General features: G+C 44.2%; 1 protein-coding gene across 1 annotated transcript in view; it reads right to left on the bottom strand.

The window, feature by feature from the left end:
- Positions 1–19,871, bottom strand: part of DEPDC5 (DEP domain containing 5, GATOR1 subcomplex subunit) — a 108,507-nt gene that overhangs the window by 32,806 nt on the left and 55,830 nt on the right. Inside the window, exons 28-33 of the mRNA XM_069497429.1 lie at positions 17,919–18,036; positions 17,055–17,222; positions 15,793–16,012; positions 14,310–14,443; positions 8,563–8,671; positions 5,658–5,723 (exon numbers count right to left, since the gene is read on the bottom strand). Of these exons, the coding sequence (XP_069353530.1) occupies positions 5,658–5,723; positions 8,563–8,671; positions 14,310–14,443; positions 15,793–16,012; positions 17,055–17,222; positions 17,919–18,036 (815 nt within the window). The remainder of the gene's footprint in view (positions 1–5,657; positions 5,724–8,562; positions 8,672–14,309; positions 14,444–15,792; positions 16,013–17,054; positions 17,223–17,918; positions 18,037–19,871) is intronic.

Genomic DNA, 19,871 nt, shown 5'->3' on the forward strand with positions numbered 1-19,871 from the left:
GCCCGGAGGTTGGCGGAGACAATACCCTGCTTTGTCTTACCTGGAGTCAAACGGCCTAAGTGGTGGTCCTGCTCTCTAGTAACCCAGCTCCTTCCAGGCAGATAGAGGCATTGCAAAGGGACCCAGGACAGAATCCCATGTAGCCTGTAGAGCAGGAGAGCTTGGGAATAACTCCCAGACCCAGAGCCTGAATGTCCTCCAAGGTTTATAATATCAGGGAAGGGGACTATCATCCCAAATTGAAACCCTCTCCCTGCCCTCATGGAGCTTTCCATCTGGAGATGGGGAGGAGAAAACAGGCATTAAGTCATATTCATAAGGGGTTTCTTTTTTTTTTTTTTTTTTTGAGACAGAGTCTCACTCTGTTGCCCGGGCTAGAGTGAGTGCCGTGGCGTCAGCCCAGCTCACAGCAACCTCAAACTCCTGGGCTTAAGCGATCCTACTGCCTCAGCCTCCCGAGTAGCTGGGACTACAGACATGCGCCACCATGCCCGGCTAATTTTTTGTATATATATATATTTTAGTTGTCCATATAATTTCTTTCTATTTTTAGTAGAGACGGGGTCTCACTCTTGCTCAGGCTGGTCTCGAACTCCTGACCTCGAGCGATCCACCCGCCTCGGCCTCCCAGAGTGCTAGGATTACAGGCGTGAGCCACCGCGCCCGGCCTCATAAGGGGTTTCATTCATCCCTGTATCTCCCACAGGACTCGGCACAGACCTGTACCTGGCAGGTGCTCAGGATTTACTATCTGAGTTGATCTGAATTTTCCCCACAGGTACAGTCTCCTTCTTCCACATGTCCTTCCACCTGTCCTGCAGGTTGTTTATATTTTTATATCTCACATCACTCCAAAAAATGTGAGGCCACCAATAAATGGACATATAATAAGATTAAATACACGACAAAACCCAGTAAAAAGAAAAGGGTAGGAGAAGTGTGGAATTATATTCTAAGTACTTTTCTGATCTTAACGACATTTTAGATGTCTAGAGCTGTGCAGTGCAATACAGTAGCTCCTAGCTATAAAAGGCTATTTAAATATAAATTATTCAAAATAAAATAAAAAATTCAGTTCCTCAGTCATACCAGCCACATTTCAAATGTTCAACAGGTACCTGTGACTAGAGGCACTGGGGCTATGCAAGTCCATGACATGGAATCTGACTAGATGAGCAGGAATTAACTAAGCACAGTCAGTGCCAAGGGAAGAGCTTGTGCCAGGGCAGGGCGGCAGGAGGAAACCCAGTGCCTCCAGAGGACTCTGGAGCGCAAGAGGGAAGAAGAGGATGGCAGAAGATGAGGCCGGAGAGGGAAGCAGGACCCCAATCACACAGGACCTTTCAGGCCATCGTAAGGATTTCAGCCTTTATCCTAAAGGAAAGAAAGCCCCTGGAGAGGTTTAATTGGGGTGACACAATTAGATTTCATTTTAAAATGGGACCCTGGTGGCAGGGTGGAAAACAGACTGGAGAAGGCCGAGATGGCAGCAGGGAAACCACGTAGGAGGTAAGAAATGGTCTCGTGGACTGGGGGGTGTGGTGGGAGAGATGGAGATGTCTGGAGATTTTAACTCACAAATCCACCCAGAAGTGCTGGGCCGGGCTGCTGAGAGCCAAGCCTCCTTGTGAAAGTAACTGCTGGGGGAGTTGGGAAGTAGCGGGAGAGGAGAGACCCCAACACTGGCTCAGGCCTCATGTGCCAGGAGCCTCGCTTGACTGCCCTGTCCCTTCAAGCTCTAAGCTGCAGACAGAAGACATCGTGAGGCTGACTTCTGAGGAAAGTCCCATTACCAAGTGTTTCTCATGACCTTCAATTCTTATGTAAGTTCCTGATGAGAAAAATCAATTTCCAGAGAACAGGATATAGAGAAGAAAACTGTGTGAATCTGTTCTAGTTATCAGACAGAGTGACACATTCATTATCGTCAAGATAATGAATTGGTGGCACACAGGACCATTTTCTAAGATTGGTGCACCACCCTGTTACCTGGAACCCTCTGTGCACTGCTCTCTGTTTTAATCTTACAGGTACTTCCTTCCCTCAGCAGAATCGGAGTCTGGGTGATGATGTCCCCCCACCGCCTCAGGCCAGCAAGAACCCTTTCTCAGCAGACCTGTTCTGAGGGCAAAAATCACAGGCAACACCCTTTGCAACCCAGCCAGAGCTGGAGGATTTGTCTCCTTTCCAAGGTCCAATAGGGTCATCGCAGAAGTTCAGAGCTAGAAGGGCTAGGAGAGGACACCTAGTCCAAGCCCATTTCTACACCTACACCCAAGCTTGTTCACTAGTTTATACCCCTGTCCTCCCTGACTCCCTCCCCTCTTCTCTCCCCCTCAATGACATGTAGATTCAAGTACGGAGAATTGCTATGTACCAGGGTCTGGCTGACCACAAAGATGCTTCGTCTCCTTTTGCTCTCACAGCAACCCTATCAGGAGAACACAACTGTGAGTCCCATTCTACAGATGAGAAACCCAAGGTTGGGAGCAGCTAGTGCAGCTGCCAAAGGGTTCACGACCAGTCCCGTGAGGTGGCAGGCAGCCAGACACCACAGCCTACACTCTGACAGTCTTTTAACACGCCACGTAACCCCTTTGTCTAAAGGGCTCACTATATACCTCTTTGTACTTTCTGGTGCTGGATTAGGGTGGAGAGAAGCAGCAGCAGAAACAGGGGGTAGGCACTCATAAACAGATACGCATCAAATTAACATTATAATCTGGCATTGTAGCAACACCTAATCACGGCTGGTGTTTACTGTGTGCCCACCACATACCAAGCACTCCACTAGTCATTCACACACATCATTCCAGCCACATACATGACTAGAAGTGTGTTACTTAATTCCCAAATAAAAGCGGGTTTCCTAGTTATACTTTGTCACTGGCATGTAACTTAACTGCCCTGTGGTCAGAAATATGCTCTATGTGATTTCATTCCTCTGAAATTTCTTGAGAAACGTGTATTAGTTCTAACCCTCAAAACAACCCTACAAAGAAATTATTTTTATTTCCTTTTACAAATTCGGAAACTGAGGTTCAGAAGGTTAATTGATGTGCCTAAAGCAGCTCCCTGGTGCAGTGCTGAAGCCAAGATTTGAGCAGCCATCTGACTCCACTGGCCCCTTTCCTCCATTCTATGTTGCATGTTAGTTTATTTTATTTCTCTTTTTTCTTTTTTTTGTTGTTTTTATTTTTTTCTATGTTGCATGTTAGAAAACAAAGCCAATTTTGTTACATATTTTTACCACAATAAATAATAAAACAAACATAAACAAAGAAGGGCAATTTAATTTTGTGTATGTATAGAGAGCTTATTAGCCCAGATATGAGTTGAGATAAAAATTCGGCTTTTTTGTGTGTGTGAGGGTGACAGGGTCTCATTCTGTCACCTGGGCTAGAGTATAGTGGCATCATCATAGCTCACTATAACCTTAAACTCCTAGGCTCCTGCGATCCTCCTGTCTCAGCCTCCTGAGCAGCTGGGACGATATATAGGCCTGTGCCACTACGCCCGGCTAATTTTTCTATTTTTTTGTAGAGACAGGGTCTCACTTGTGCTCAGGCTGGTCTCAAACTCCTGGCCTAAAGCAACTTCCTGGCTCAGCCTCCCAAAGTGCCAGGATTACAGGCATGAGCCACCAGGCCTGGCCAAAATTGATGGGTAATATAAACTTTCCTCGAGTGCCTCTCCTAAAGTCTGAGATCTATGTGCTATCCCCAATTATGGGAACTCCACTTTTGCTCTACTTGCGAATTCCACCACATGAAACTGTGTGAATTATTGTATTATGGGGTTTCTAAAACAACTCTCTTCTAGTTCTGTTGATTTTTCTTATGTTAAATTATAATCTAAGTCCAAAACTTTCCACAACCGTCTCTTGTTAGAATGTAAAAAGTTAAAAGGATCAACCTAAGTTTGTCTCAAACCAAAAATATAGTGTGCCACCCACATTCAGAGATCAGAGATGATTAGGACTCAGAGACTCCGACAGGGATTTGCCCAGGGCCCCGCGGCTCACTGGGAAGAGGCAGGTGCAGACACCTGGAGACCTGCACAGACAGGTGCAGCAACCTCTGGCCTCCTAAGAAAGGGAAGGCTCCGACGTTAACTAAATCCTGACCCTCCTAGCAGAGTGGGCAGGATGATGTAGGGGTTCAGCTACTTGCTAGTTGTTGCTCTCTGATCAGCTAACCTCTTTAAGTCTCAGTTCCTCATCTGGAAAATGGGGTGATAATACCTGTACCTTCTAGGTTTTTGGAAAGATTATGTTTGCAAGGCCCTTTGCACAGTAGCTGGCAGAGTAGGTACTCCATAAATATTGGTATTCTGGTTTCCACTAATTAAGGATTCCTTAACCTTTGCCTTTGAACCTCCCACATCCCACTGTCCTTAGCCTGCCCCACTCTGCATAAATCCTCTCAACACTTTCAGTTTTCTGTAACTAAGTCAATTTCATATACTTAGGGCCCTCCATAAAGGGCAGTGAGCCCTGTTTCTCTTCTCCTAGGCCCTGTCAAAATAGTAATTACTAACAGTAATTACAGAGTGGGTCATGAGTCAAGCCTGTGGGCCTGAATTTAAATCCCAGCTCTATACCAGAGAAGGTAGAGAAAGAAAAAGAATAACGAACAAGGAAAAAAAATAAAAAAAGATAAAGAAGAGAGAGAGAGAGAGAGAAAAAAAAGATAAATCCCAACTCCACCCCGTGCTGTACAAGGTACAACTTTCTCATCCCTCAATTTCTCCATTTATAAAACTGGAATAAAACTTTTAATCACCCAGGATACAGTGCCATGGCATCAGCCTAGCTCACAGCAACCTCAAACTCCTAGGCTCAAGCGAGTCTCCTGCCTCAGCCTCCCAAGTAGCTGGGACTATATGCATGTGCCACCACACCTGGCTAATTTTCCTATTTTTAGTAGAGACAAGGTCTCACTCTTGCTCAGGCTGGTCTCGAACTCCTGAGCTCAAGAGATCCTCCTGCCTTGGCCTCCCAGAGTGCTAGGATTACAGGTGTGAGCCACCATGTCCAGCCAACTTGTAGGTTCTGCTGTGAGGATGAAATAATACATGTGCTTGGCATACAGTAAGTGAAGAATTTTAAGGCTTGGAAGGCCCTTAGAGATCTGGTCCAAACCCTTTATTTGACAAATAAGTTAAGGGAAGCCCAGAGGGTAGGAGAGCTATACCATTAGTCTATGATATAACACATGCCTAATAATAAACGTTTGCTCTGTTTTTCACCACTCCCTGCCATACTGTTAGAAATTTATCTGATTGTACTGGTAGGAAAAAAAATAAGTGTTTGGTCCTCGAGTAAGCATATTTCATGTTGCTCATACAGCCTAAAAGGGAAGGTGCTGTAATGTGGCAGACAATCAGTAGCAACTATGTGAGACACACAGGCAGTGGTGAGAAACACTTGAGTCAACACTGGTGCAATTGTTGGCTCTCTTACATTAATCCCTTCCATCTCCCTTCACTGCCACAAACACCATGGAAGGGAATGTATACTTCTGAGACCAGATTCAATTTCAACTACCCCTCAAACTCAGTTTCAGCCCAATTCCATCTGTCCAGAGCCAAACAGAAGGCCAGCTCGTGGCTTCTGCCGGTGGGACAGGCATGCGGAGCCCTGGAGTTCGACTAACCTGAGGGTAGAAGGTGGACGATGCCGTGCGTGGGCTGCGGACAAACTCCATAAAGAAGGCCCCGTCCTGAAGTCAGAGGAGGAGGAAGCAGCAGCAGCAGCAGCAGCAGCAGGTGCAAGGAAGCGAAGAAACGGAATGTGTACCAGCGGTTAACCATCAGGGGAAGGAGAGGAGTATGAAAAATAAAAAAATAAACATAAAAACAAGGATGGAAGGAGAGAAATAAGGACATGAGGGGATTAGGGAAAAGAAAAAAATAAAAAGAAAGAAAGAAAAAAGAAGAAAGATAGAGATCCACCCAGAAAGACAATATCCAAATATGCAAAGCATTAGCAGAAACTCACACCTTCCTGGGCAGAATATCCCACTTGTGTGGGAGAAATCACCCAGGTTAGAAGGTGTGTCCAAGCTCCCTTACGTCTCATCAGAGTGTGGCTTGGATGCTCTTGCTCTCCCACATAGCTCTGAAGTTCCTTCAGACCTATGCCAGGGAAGAGGGAAAGGCCACAGAGCAGCTTGATGGGGCTGGCAGGGAAAGGCTTCAGTGGCAACATCCTGGCCTCCCACCTGGCTGGGTGACTAGCAGCCCTCTTGAAGAGAGACACTGAGGCATGGGTTTTTTCTGCCTGTTACTAAATATGGCAGCCAGATGGGAGAAGAGGATTCAATGCAGGATAAGTTCTTGCTTAATTTTCTGAGCAAACAGGGGATACAGAAGCAGCCATACCTTCTCCTCCACTAGTTGTGTAACAAAATCGTGAAGAAGCTAAGACACATATGATGTCAGATACACAAGGACTCATTGTGAGGGGCTTCCTACAGCTGTCTTCCCCTCCCCAGCCTACCCTTGTAGGGTTGAGGTGGCCATGTATTTGAAACAAGACTTTTCCAAAGACCACTCCTTCCATCTTTCTTAAGTAGTACCCTCTGTCCCTTCAGAATCTTTTTACTTCTTAGGCTTGATTATCACAGAAATTCAGAATTGGCACTTGATAAATCACAAGGTCCCTGCTTTCCTACAGCTTTCCTCAATTCGAAAAGTAGAATAACTGAAATATTTTGGTGTCCATTTTATCAATACTGCCGCCACCTCTCATAAGTGACTGTAAACTCAAGTAATAAACCTTGGAAACTTGTGGCTGTGGAGGTGCAGATGCAGGTAACTGCCACGCATGCTAATACGAGATGCCGCCTGGAGACTGTTGGGCATTTCTGAGAAAATCAGTAGGGTTCTTCACTTTGGCCATTTCATAGCATCTTTGTTTTCCGTCAACTACTTAAGAGTCTACATCCAACACTACTGATGGCTCAGACATCTAGATTTTAGTGTTCAGTTGGAAGATCAAGAGAATGTTTAAATAGCCTTCTAATATTTGGTCTTTGGCACATTTTAACCTTAATGCTTACATCATGACTCTATAATTTCTCTACTTTTCAGTATTGTGGCTTTGGCATTGTTTCTAATCCTCAAAGATAGCAATGAGTAGAGGTAGCAGCTGGAGGACAGCACACAGGGTACTTAGTTATCTCATTGTTTCATTTGTGTCCCTTATAAAAGCAGAGAAACTGATAATACTGAGATTTAGGGACATGTGAAGGACTCTAGACCAACAGATCATTCTTTATGCACAGACTATCCTTGGGACCTAAAGCCACTCCCTAGAGCAGGGGTCGGCAAACTACAGTTTGCAGGACAACTCTGGCCATTCACATAGCTTTTTAATAGTCTGTGAGCTGAGAATGTTTTTTATAGTTTTAAATGGTTACGGAAATAATGTACTTACACAATAGCCTTACTTTGCCTCTTGGCCCACAAAGCCTAAAATATGTATTTATGTTTGGCGACCTCTGGTCTAGAAAGTCTACAAACTACCTGTAACCACAGTTAATGCTTTATCTCAGATTTTAATTCCTCCACCCTAGTAGTCTAATTCTAGTAATTTATGCTAAGGAAATATCAGAGATGTGGTCAAACAATGATTATAAGGATGTTCACTGCAACATTATTTATAATTGTGATACACTGTAGAATAATTATAAAAATTTACAGACTACCAAAAATTATTTTAAAAATCAGAAACCATCTACATTTTTAACAAAATGAAGGTATATTCATATGATGAAATATTATATATTTAATAACATATAAATATGACACAGCTATTTTTTAAAATAATGCTTTTGAAAAATATTTAATGACAGGAAATTATCATGATATAAAAGTAAACTAAGTAAATACAGGGGATGGATATGGATATTTGACCACAATTTTAAAAAATAGCATATATCTATTGAATTTCTTTCATCTCCCAGGGGTAGAGAACAGATAAAAGAAGGAGCTAACAGAGCCAAGTCTATTGGTCTTAAAAGATACAAAAAGCTTGACCTATGGTGTTTTTGGCCCCTCTACTATACTTCAATTCCTGATAGAGGTCTAAAGTTTCAGGTTTTTTTGTATTTTTCCTCCTAGGATGCTCCCATTGGACTGTATTTCTCAGAAGTCTAAGAGAACTAATGGGAATTTCATTATCAAAGAAGAGTGAGCTATTGTGGAAGCTGCTTTGGTAACTTTCTACTCCCCTCTGGGAAAGCTAAAGATGAGGTTGAAAGAAAACAAGACAGCCATTTTCAAAGCTCAAGCCAGATCTTGGGCATTGACCAATATAGTTTAGCTTGACTATTTTTTTTATCTGCATTTAGCTAGAAGTTAGCTTCCTTACTATTGTGAGCAAGAAAGTTCCTGGATGAAAATAGTAACAGTATAGAACCTTCAAAGGGTTTGAGGTAGAATTCATCCAAAGCCCCAGCACGTTCAATCCTGGATTCGAAGGGCTAACCCGTTTTACCCTCCACGCTGGGTCTCTGAGATCATGCAGCAGCTCCCCGCTGGGGTGGCCTCCTTTACCTTTCGTGGGCTGTCCACGTGGGTGGGAGTCATGGCAACACTGCTGCTCTCGGCTGGCTGGGTGGAGCTCTTCCCACCATGCACAGCTGCCTGCTGTTCTCCTAGGCACCTGAAAGAAGGAAAATACAGGACCGGAGCTTGCACAGAGCTCTCCGGTCTTAGCTGAGATGAAGACAGCTCTGTTGTTTTCATCTTTGAAACAAACACTTCTGCCTTGTTTCTCCTTCAGGCCCTGTATAATGCCTTTAATTGCACTTATTGTGCTGAACAATCACTGGTCCTCCACAGTAAATCAGAAAACAGCCCAATTTAAAAAGCATGCTGGCAGTACCTGGTGCTTACCTACTATTTTTAAAAGGCAACTGACACGGTTTAAATGACTCTGTCCACGAAGACTTTTCCTCAATTTTTATTAAATATACCAGCAGAAGCACATTCTGAAAATCAGGACTACATTAATGCGTGGCATAAACTAAACCAGGGGAAATGTGTCAACTCTCTATTTATTTTGAAAGGGTTTATACGTTAATCTTTCAAATATACATGCTACCAAAAAACACAAGCAGACATTATCTCACAATATGAGACAAAAATGGTTTTCTTATATCTCATCCCATCTCAGTTCTGAGGTACATCAATGCATACTTTCACGTTTATTTTCCTCATTTTTTTCCTGTACTAAAATTAACTATGAACTATTTTAGCTTAAATCACATTGTTTTATCATTGTATTCTTATCTGGCAAGTCTTAAATGCTTTGTTATTAGTATTATATACACTTCCTGTGGTGGCCAGTGTGAGGCGCCCCCCAGATCCCTCCACCGTGGCGCCTTGTTGCCTCAGCAGTTGGGAGTGTTGTCCGGGAGGTACAGCAGCCGCTTTAGGGAGAGTCCCAGTTACAGAGCAGCCTCATCTGAGCCCACACCCTTCCCTGGTCTGCCACAGGCAATGAATGGGTGGTGGTGGTGATGGTGTGTTGTGTTTTGTGTGTGTGTGTCTGTCTGTCTGTCTGTGTGTCTAAAGACCTGGTCTCATTGGCCCAACCCAGCTCCTCTCTGAAGGCTGTTCTGGCTCCAGAGATTCTATGGGGTAGCCCGCCACTGTCACTGGGCCTGGGATGCAGCTCAGCTTCTCCTTGTGTCCACTCCTGTTTGTTCCCTCCCTCCCACCGGTGTTGAGCCCAAGGACTCTCCTAAATAAACATCCTACTTGCTAAACCCCACCTCAGTCAGCTTCCCCAAGAACCCAACCTGCAACACTTCTCTCATCTTAAATCCTGACATTTTTGTTACCAATCTTGAAGTAATCACATAATGGGGACTAAAAATCTGTTTCCATAGTAACCTGTTGCACTCTCCCCCTTTAAAATTTTTTATTACGAAAAAATTCAAACATATACAAAAGTAAAGAGGATAATATAATGAACCCTACATACCCAGCCACCAAAATTATACATTTAGAGCCAATCTTGTTTCATGTATACCCCTACCTGCCCATGCCAATTATTTTGAAGCATAACGCACACAATGTATTTCATCCACAAACACGTCAGTATCTCTAAAAGAAAATAACTTATAAAAATTTAAAAAATTTTTCTAATATCAAATATTTCCCCAATTGTCTCAAAACAATTTTTTTACAGTTTGTTTGTTGAAAATAAGGCTCAAAAAAGGCCCTTACACTGCCATATGTTATGTTTCTCAAGTCTCTTTTGAGGGATAAGCTCCTCTTCCTCTCTCCTTATCCTTACAATTTATTTGTTAAAGAAAGTAGCTCATTTGTCCTGTAAATTTACACAGTCTGGATGTGCTGATTACACCCCTCTATGGGTTAACATGTTCCTCTGTGCCCTGTAATTCCTGAGAACTAGAAGTTATATCAAGAGGTCTGAGCAGATTTTGGTTCAATTTTGGGCCATAATCCTTCCTGTGTGGTGTTGTGTACTTCTCTCTAGAGGCCCAGAATGTCTAGATGCTTCTTTCTGGTGATGTTAGCTGCCACTGATGATCTTTGCTGGATTCATTCATTCATCTGAGATTACATGTACTGACTGATACTCTATCATTCCTTCTGCATTTATTAGTGGGGATATTTTAAAAAGAGAAACTTTCCCCACACCAATTACTTGGTTACTCTGAGGTGTCATTCATAGAGGAAAAGCAGAATAGACGCTTGATTCTTTCCCTTGTCCACTGACACCACACCCACTCTCCCTATCATACCACAGCATGTTTTCCTCGGAGCCTCATCCACAGATGCACACTGTGACATTCTCTTGCACTTCCTGAAGGCTGCGGTGGCAGGAAGCCTCAGTTACCCCCCAGTACCCTCTCAGATGAGTCGTCTGATGCACATGACAAGCTACTGAGTTGCCTTGTATGTGCTGACCGGTGGACGAGGAATCAGGGATTCAGACGTGAGAAAGACCCTGTCCTTGCCCTTAGAGGCTCTTTGTCTAATGGCATGGGAAGAGGGGACTGCCACAAAACGACCAGTTACAGTGCATACGTGTATACGGGAGAGCATACATGAGGGCACACTGCATTCTGCCAGGAGGGGGCCACCAGCTAGGCCTCCACAGAGGTAGTGACCTATATGCACTAGGCAGGCCTTGAAGGGTGGGCAGAAGAAAGACACAGCCTACCCAGAGGCAAGAAGAGTAAAAACATGCAAATGCCATTCACGTGCCTCTGCAGATGGATGGTGTGCTGTGTCATACTGTTGGCACGCTTCCATCACGGAGCTCTGAGCCACGAGCACACACCAGAGCCACCTTGGATAGGACATGAACATCCATCTGCGCGTGGGGGGGGGGGGGCGTCTCTCTCTGCCCTACTCAGCTGTCACTGGATCATCTTCATCTAACAGGAGCAGAGATGCTCACTGGCCAGCACCAGCTGCCCAGACTGGTCCCACTGCTGTTAATCGGCACAAAGCTGAGACTCGAGAGGCTTCTGTCTTCCACAGGAGCCTGACTAAATGTGCAATATATGCCTACAGATAAAGGTTGGAAGGGAACTGGAAGAAATAAACACAGTTATGGTAAGATGGCAGGACTATAGGTGAAATTTTAAAAACTCTTTCATATTGCTGTAACATTGTTTTCAAAATAAGTAAAATTGAATCTGCTAGATGCAGCAAAAGGAAAAGAAAAACACACAAATAAAAAACGCTCTATGAGCAAACATTACATAAAGGTCTGGCTCTCTCCACCTCCAGCCTTTAGAAAATACATCATTTCTCCCAGGAGCAATCATCTGAGGCAAGGAACGAGCCTCGAATCTCTTTGTCCTGACTTCTACAGTGGGGTTAGATGAGGGTCTCACCCTTCACACTGGGGGGACTACTACCCCAAGATATCTTCCTTCTTCCCAGTCTGAACAGAAAGAGTCTCCCTGGTGCATACTAAACAATGACTCATGGATAAATTAAAATAAGATCCCTTCACCCCCAGCTTCACACTCCTCCCAGCAACATATGTTCCTTGTTCTCTTTTTCCAGTGGGAAAGGTCTATGATTAGTTACAGGGAGAACCTGTCACACAGAGTTCTGGGGTCTTTCCTTGGTCTGATAAAGATATTTTCAAAAGAAGACCCAGTGCCCCCAGCAATGAGCCCAAATTACCCCAGCTTTCCTTTTCTCATTTGCCCCCCGCCCCAAGCACCCTGTTGGTTCTTCATTCCTTCCTTTCCATTTCATCATCAGCCTCCACCCAGCCTTGGCTGCCCTTGCCTGGACCAGTGGGAGCCTCCCATGGGACTCTGCCCCCTGGCGCCTGCCCACCAAGCCTTCCCACACAGGGGGCTCGCCCCTGAAAAAACCACTTCTGCCAAAGACACTGCTTATATTTTAGGATATTAAGGAACTATTGTAATTCTTAAGGTAAATTATAATATCATGTTGTTTTTTTTAAAGAGTACTTATCTTTCAGAGATACATTCTAAAATAGTACAGATGAGGGGAAATGATACCTGGAATTTGATTTTAAAAAAAATAAAAGGAAAGGTGAACACAAGTGGCTAGAAATGAAACAAGATCAGCCATGAGTTGATAATCACTGAAGCTGGGTGACGGGTAAAAAGGGATTTATTATATTAATACTAGTCTGTATACGTTTTCTCATGTGTTGGAAATTTTCCAATAAAAGAAAAGAAATTTGCTAAGGATTCTTTGAAAAAGAGAATGTGTAAGGACGGCCTGGCATCCAGCTTCCCACACTGTCTTTCCAACTGCATCTCCCACCATACCTCCTGCTGACTCGCTCACCCCCTCAATGTTAGTTCCTGAAACCCCAATGTGTGCAGCCTCCTGTAGGCATGATGCACACCCTCACACCACGCAGACCAGGTCTAGTCTCCCCGAGCACACTACCCCCACATCTGTACAGGGAGACCCTCAGCATCCTGTCCTCCATCATTCAGTAAATATCCATCATGCATGTACTATATGCCAGGCACGACACACAGCCTTTGCCCTCAGAGCACACAGTTAAGTCAGGTGGAAATAAACTGCTGACCGCAGCCCTCAGTAGAATACTGGTAAGTCCTTTGATGGACATAGGTCCAGGACGCTGGCATGCACAGAGGGGAGCTTGACCTAGCTGGGGGGACGAGAGAGGCAGAAGAGGATGCCCCCAAAGCAGGTCCTACCTGTGCATGGCAATATTTTCTTTTTTCCCCCAAGTCCCACCTCTCCCCTGTATAAAGGCTTCATTTCCTACAAGGCCAACTTAAATCCAACCTCCAGTGACACTCTCCCTGCCCTCCTAGGCAAGTGTAGTCCCACTAGTGTCCTGTCAAATGTAACAAAGGGGCCACACACTCAAAGGCCTAGAGCAGCCAGCCAGGTAGCATGACTGAGGAACAAGACAAGTCTAAGACCAAAGGGTGAACTAGGGGCACACAACCCTTCTTAAGTGCCAGCCCACCGTGGCTGGGTACAAACGTGGACCCAGTGTTAACAGAGCCTTTGCTACTTCAAGCAAAGCTGGATTTTATACACTATCTATAATATAATTTTGCATTACAGTAGTCCCCCTTTATCTATAGGGATATGTTCCAAGACCCCCAGTGGATGCCTAGAACCACAGAGAGTACCAAGGCCTACGTATACCATGTTTTTTCCTATATATACACATATCTATAATAAAGTTTAATTTATAAATTAGACACAATAAAAAATTAATAAAATAGAACAATTATAACCATATTCTGTAATAAACGTTATGTGAATGTGGTCCCTCTAAGTATCTAATTGTACTGTTTTCACCCATTTTTGGACCACTGTTGACTGCGGGTAACTGAAACTGTGGAAAGTGAAACTGCATATAAGGGGGACTACTATATGTTATCTAGAATATATTCACTGTTTTATATAATTATGCATCACAGCATACATATGTTATATATTTTTTCACATAAAAATTCACATAAAATCTAGGTTTTTATATGAAATCTTCAAATTAAAAAATCTGGCTCAAACATGTTAACAATACTTTGTGAGCCAACCAAATGTGACCATAGTTCAAATTAAGCCCCAGACTATGAGTTTATAATTTCTGGCCTACTGCATGTTATTTGACACTTATCAGGTATTAGCCTAGTTTTCTTTTCATGTAAATGTCTTCTTCTTAATTACAGGTTCCTTATAGAAGGAAATCCTATTTCACCCTGATCACAGGAGTGGGGCATGGAAAACCCTTCTGGCCTGTGAGGGAGAGACGAGTCACCGCCCCACCGAGCACTTACTTCTGACTGGCCTCCATCTCCAACAGGGCAGACAGAGCTGAGGTTCCCTTCTTCCCAACTGGAGGGCCGGCTGACTCGAGAGAGTGTGTGGGAATAGGCCCGGTCATCTGCAAGCCTTTCATGGCGGCCCCTTTCTAAAGCAGAGAAGATGAGACAAGGTCATCACCCGATGTGGGCTCTCTCAGTGGAAGCCACTCAAACCCCAGCACCTGCTGCTGCATCCTCAGGCTCTGGGACTCCAGCGAACAGAGTTGAGGAACATGGGTTCTTGGTGTTCAGTAAATGACAGAAAACGGTTTTTCACTCACTGCCTGGAGGACAAAAAAAATCTGCCTCTTTGTGCATCATCTCATTTTACCCCCACAACAGCTCTATGACATTATCCCTATTTTACAAAAAAAGAAACAGAGGCTCAGAGAGGTTAAGCAATTTACCCCAAATCCTACTGGAACTAGAATTCAAACTCCAGTGACCTCACTTCAAAACCAAAGTTCTTTCCACTATACAAGCTCTCCTGGAAATGTTCCTAATCATAAGTGATACTGTGTACAAAAGGCAGCTGGTGTGGGAAGAAGAATCCTGAATTTGAGGTTAAAAACACAAAAATAAGGACACAGCTGATGATGAAACACCACCCGGCGATTAAAAAAGAATGAACTAGTGATAGACACAACAACTTACATGAACCCCAAAGTATTAGGCTAAGTGAAAGGAGGCAACCTCAAAAACTTCCATATTGTATGATTCCGTTTTCTGTGGCATTTGGAAAAAACAAAACAGACCAGTGGTTGCCAGGGGTTAGAGATAGAGCAAAATGTGACCAAAAGAGTAGCATGAAGAAATTTTTTTTAAAGTGATGGAACTATTCTGCATCCCAATTGTGGTAGTGGTTACACAAATCTATATAACTGTTAATATTCATAGGCCTGTATAAACACACACACACACACACACACACACACGTCAATTATATGTGTTAATTAAAACAAAACAAAACCATACTGAATCCCAGATCTGTTCCTCATGTCTGGATGGCCTCAGACATATTCCATCACCCCCATGAGCCTCAGTCTCCCCACTGGGCAGTGTGTGATTGAAATGAGGCACAAGTGTGCTAGAAACTCTAAAAGTGACAGAAGAGCAAGGAAGGATCACTGCTGTTGGCCTCCTGAGAGTTTCTACTCAGCAATTCAGCACTGAATGGCACAAGCAGCTGTACTTGACACTGGGTCCCACTTGGGGAGTGTCCTCAGGCAGAGAGGGGTGGTTCAAGGCCAGGGAACACTGCCCAGTCGCTGTCGGCACCAATCCCTCCCTCCTTCATCCTGCAATGGAGGAGAACACACTGTTTTAGATTTAAGATAAACGTTGAGCAGCTGTGGAATAAATAAGCTGGCTGAAGAGAGAAGACCCTGAGATAGGAGGTGGCAGATCCTACATCCCAGACCATGCCTGGGTTCCAGAGAGTCCAAGGAGCCCTCACCCGCATCATGCGATCTGACCGATGTCGTCTGCGGATCCGGTTCAAGCCCTCCACAAAGCGTATAAAGCCATCCAGGAGTTGCCACTCATCCTCATCTGCACGGGGTCTGTCCCCATAGATGTCGCAGTGCACCTCCCCCTCTGTGATCCGCTTGGTGGCGGTGACACAGGCTGGCAGCAGCAGGAAGCGGGTCCTCCAGAACTTCAGAGACTCAATTAAGCTACAGAGGGCCAAGGAAAACACAGAGTGGTGGTGAGTAAAAGGAGATCATGGGCCAGGTGTGGTGGCTCACGCCTGTAATCCTAGCACTCTGGGAGGCCAAGGCGGGAGGACTGCTTGAACTCAGCAGTTCAAGACCAGCCTGAGCAAGAGTGAGATCTCATCTCTACTAAAAATAGAAAGAAATTATCTGGACAACTAAAAATATATATAAAAAAATAATTAGCCAGGCATGGTGGCGCATGCCTGTAGTCCCAGCTACTTGGGAGGCTGAGGCAGGAGGATGGCTTGAGCCCGGGAGTTTGAGGTTGCTGTGAGCTAGGCTGACGCCACAGCACTCTAGCCTGGGCAACAGAGCAAGATCTTGTCTCCAAAAAAAAGAAAAAGAAAGAAAAGAAAAAGAAAAAGGAGATTATGAAAGTGCTCCCAGCAAACACTCACTCTCTAGAGTGGGTGTGTAAGGGTCCACCTCCCCAAGAATACATGTTCATCTGACACTATAGCTCATGGCTTTGCTGAAAATATATGTTCTAAAGGAAGACCATGAAGATTGCTTTTGCTTTAATCCCAGAGATGTCAGAATGCTTCTGTGCACCCAGGCCCAATGAAGTTGTGGTTTTTGTATCTCCACAATCACAAATCACACACAAAAAATCAAACATTGACAATGAGACATCACAAAGCTACCAGCCAACCAGTGAGGAAACCGTTAAGAACATGATCTTCACTGACACTTGCATCAAGGAGCAAATCATCACTGAGTTTTGTTTTTCTCAATTGTGGTGAAATATACATAAAAAAATTTACTTTAACTGATTTTAAATGGACAATTCAGTGGCATTAAGTACATTCAGACTATTGTGCAACCATCACCACTGTCCATCTCACGACTGAGTTTTTAACCCAATGCAGGTGTACCTTTGTTTTTCCTTTTTTCCCCTAAAATAGACATCATTTTGCCATCAGGAAAAAACGACAGCAAGTGTTAAAATACACATAAGCTCAAGACTACAAGGATGGAAAGCCAAAGCCCACCCTCTGACCTGAAGTCCTCGGAGCCAGCAGAACAGATATACTGATCTAAGTAATTCCACTTGTACTCCTCCAGCCGTTCGTGGGAGAATTCCACCCAGCAGGAGACGAACTCCGAGTCTGAGTGGGAAGGGCAGAGGCTGTAGGTGTAGTTGATCTGGGCAGATTCATAAGGGTACCTGGAAAGTAAAGGGCAGGCCCAGAAGTTCAAAAAGAGAATTCCCCCCAATTCTCCTCTACCTTTTCTGCCTCTACACACTTATACCATTCTTAGTATCCAACCCTCAACTACAGTAACCAACTCATCCCAGGAAACTGTAAAGGAAATTTCTCAGATCTTCTTAAACTTTTTCATTCTTCTCTCCTCACATTCTTTTTTCCTTTAAAAACTGGTTTCTTTTTATTTTTTTTTATTTCAGCATATTATGGGGGTACAGAAGTTTAGGTTATGTATATTGCCCTTGCCCCCCCACCCCGAGTCAGAGCTTCAAGCGTGTCCATCCCCTAGACAGTGCGCATCGCACTCATTATGTAGGTATACACCCATCCCCTTCCCTCCCACCCCTTGTTTTTATTTGTGTATATTCATGGGGTACAGGTGCAATTGTTACATTGATATATTGCATTATCTCCTCACATTCTTAATTTTTAATTGGCTTGTTATGAATCATGCTAAACATTGTAAGATGAATTGAATCCCTTTTGGAAGTAGGTAAGCTAAAACCCTGAAATAACCCTAGAAAACAAAACAACAACTCCAAGAGAAAAACCAATCACTCAACTTCCTCAGTTTGAATTATGTACTATACACATAATTTAGTACTCGCACATAATCAAGGGCAATAGCCGAAGACCTTAAATATCCAAAGACTCACTTGGGAAGGTACCGTGTCACTGTGATCATCTTATCCTTCAGTGTCACTTTGTGGAAAGTTCTGCCCATACTCAGCCAGTACTGGTCCTCCTCCTCGGGGCGGTTTCGGGACACAAGGCCTAACAGAGAAAAATAATAACTTCCTCCATCTGGTTGAGGCTCATTCCTACAACAGGCGATTGCTCCTCATTCATAAAGATTCAGGAAAGGAGAAACAGAAGACACAACACTTTTCTTTTGAGGAACAGTTTCATGAAAGAAAGCTGCTCTTGGTTAAGAAAAAAAAAAAAAGTTCTGAGATTGGTTTATTTTTCTGTTACTAAATCAACCAGCAGCAGATCAGAACCCGAGGGTGCTGACAGCACCTAGACGACACCCTGAAAGCTGAACAACCTGATGCTTCATCCTCTGCGGAGGAATGTTCTGGAGTAAATGTTACTAGGCTAAGAGATGACTGTGGAACTGAAATGGAATTCCACTCCACCCAAGCACAAGCTGCCCACCCTGGCATGTGAGGTCCTCACCCCAGGGTGGCGCCAACCCAACTTTCTGGCCTCTACTCCCACACTGCTTAATCAAATTTCAGTCTTAAAAGACCATTGACTTATTTGCTGCAATTTCCTTCCTCTAAACATTTGCTTGGGTTGCTTCTTCTGCCTTCTCACCATCGAAATCCTATGGATCACTTAAGGTCACCATCAAATGCCACTTTCTCCAGAAAGCTGTCAGATCCCACCAGCAGTCTGAATTCTACCTCATATGTAGCTCCTTCTGTGTGTGTCTCTCATATCCTTATAAACTAAAAGTTCCAGGAGGCCAGAGAACTGTTATTCAGTTTTTGGGGGTTTTTTTTGTTTGTTTGTTTGTTTTTTTAGAGAGGGCCTTGCTCTGTCACCCAGGCTGGAGTGCAGTGGCGCCATCATAACTCACTGCAGCCTTGAACTCCAGGGCTCAAGCGATCTTCCCGCCTCGGCCTCTAGAGTAGCTGGGACTACAGGCGTGCACCACCACACCCAGCTAATTTAAAAATTTTTTTTAGAGATAGGCTCTCACTATGTTGCCCAGGCTGGTCTTGAACTCCTGGCCTCAAGTGATCCTCCCACCTCAGCCTCCTGAGTTGCTGGGATGATAGGCATGAGCCACTGCACCCAGCTTTAGGTATTCAAAAAATATTAGTTGAATTGAACACACGAAAGAGGAAAATAATGAGGAATCAAGAAAATAACAAGTACTCAAGAGAGTAAAAATTGTGCCAAACCAAAATTTCCTTTTTCTAGAAATGAAACGCACGCAGCCCTTTCATTCTGCTGAGAGATGGTCAGTCACACAGTGGCAGGCAGCACGGGAGCGGTCAGGAGGAGAGGGGACGACAGAGGCTAAAAGAACCTTTACTGTGAATGTGGAAATTTCCCAGATGATGCCAAGGGAGCAGCAGGCCAGGTACATATAAGAAAGAGGTGAGGCTTTGACTCATGGGACCCCAGGTTAAACCCCAGCTCTTTCATTTGCCAGCTGTGTGATCTTGGACACCAAATCTCTCTGAGTCTTGCTTTCTGCAATTAGAAAGAGAGCACGCCCCCACCCAAACATTCCTTAATTTACACAACAAATACCCTGCTGGCTGTCAGGAAGACACCGTCATTGGATGACATTCACGAACATCTAGCACGGTACCCTGAAACCCCATTCTTAGTGTGGTACACCCCAGTTATTCCTGTTTTTATCCTGCACAGTATTCTTCACAATCTATGATCAAATATATACTTGTGGTTTACTAGTTTAACATCTGTCTCACCCCGTGGACTGTAAACTCCGAGGGCAGGGCCAGTGCTGTTCTATTCCCCGCCGGAACAAAGCCTGGCTCACATTCAGTATTCAATAAATCCGCGTTGAGCAAGCAGCACAGGCTTGGTTATGATGGCAACTTTGCCAGTAATTAAACAACAATGGTACC

The sequence above is a fragment of the Eulemur rufifrons genome, chromosome 21, assembly GCF_041146395.1.
Source record: "Eulemur rufifrons isolate Redbay chromosome 21, OSU_ERuf_1, whole genome shotgun sequence".
NCBI classification, from domain to species: domain Eukaryota; kingdom Metazoa; phylum Chordata; class Mammalia; order Primates; family Lemuridae; genus Eulemur; species Eulemur rufifrons.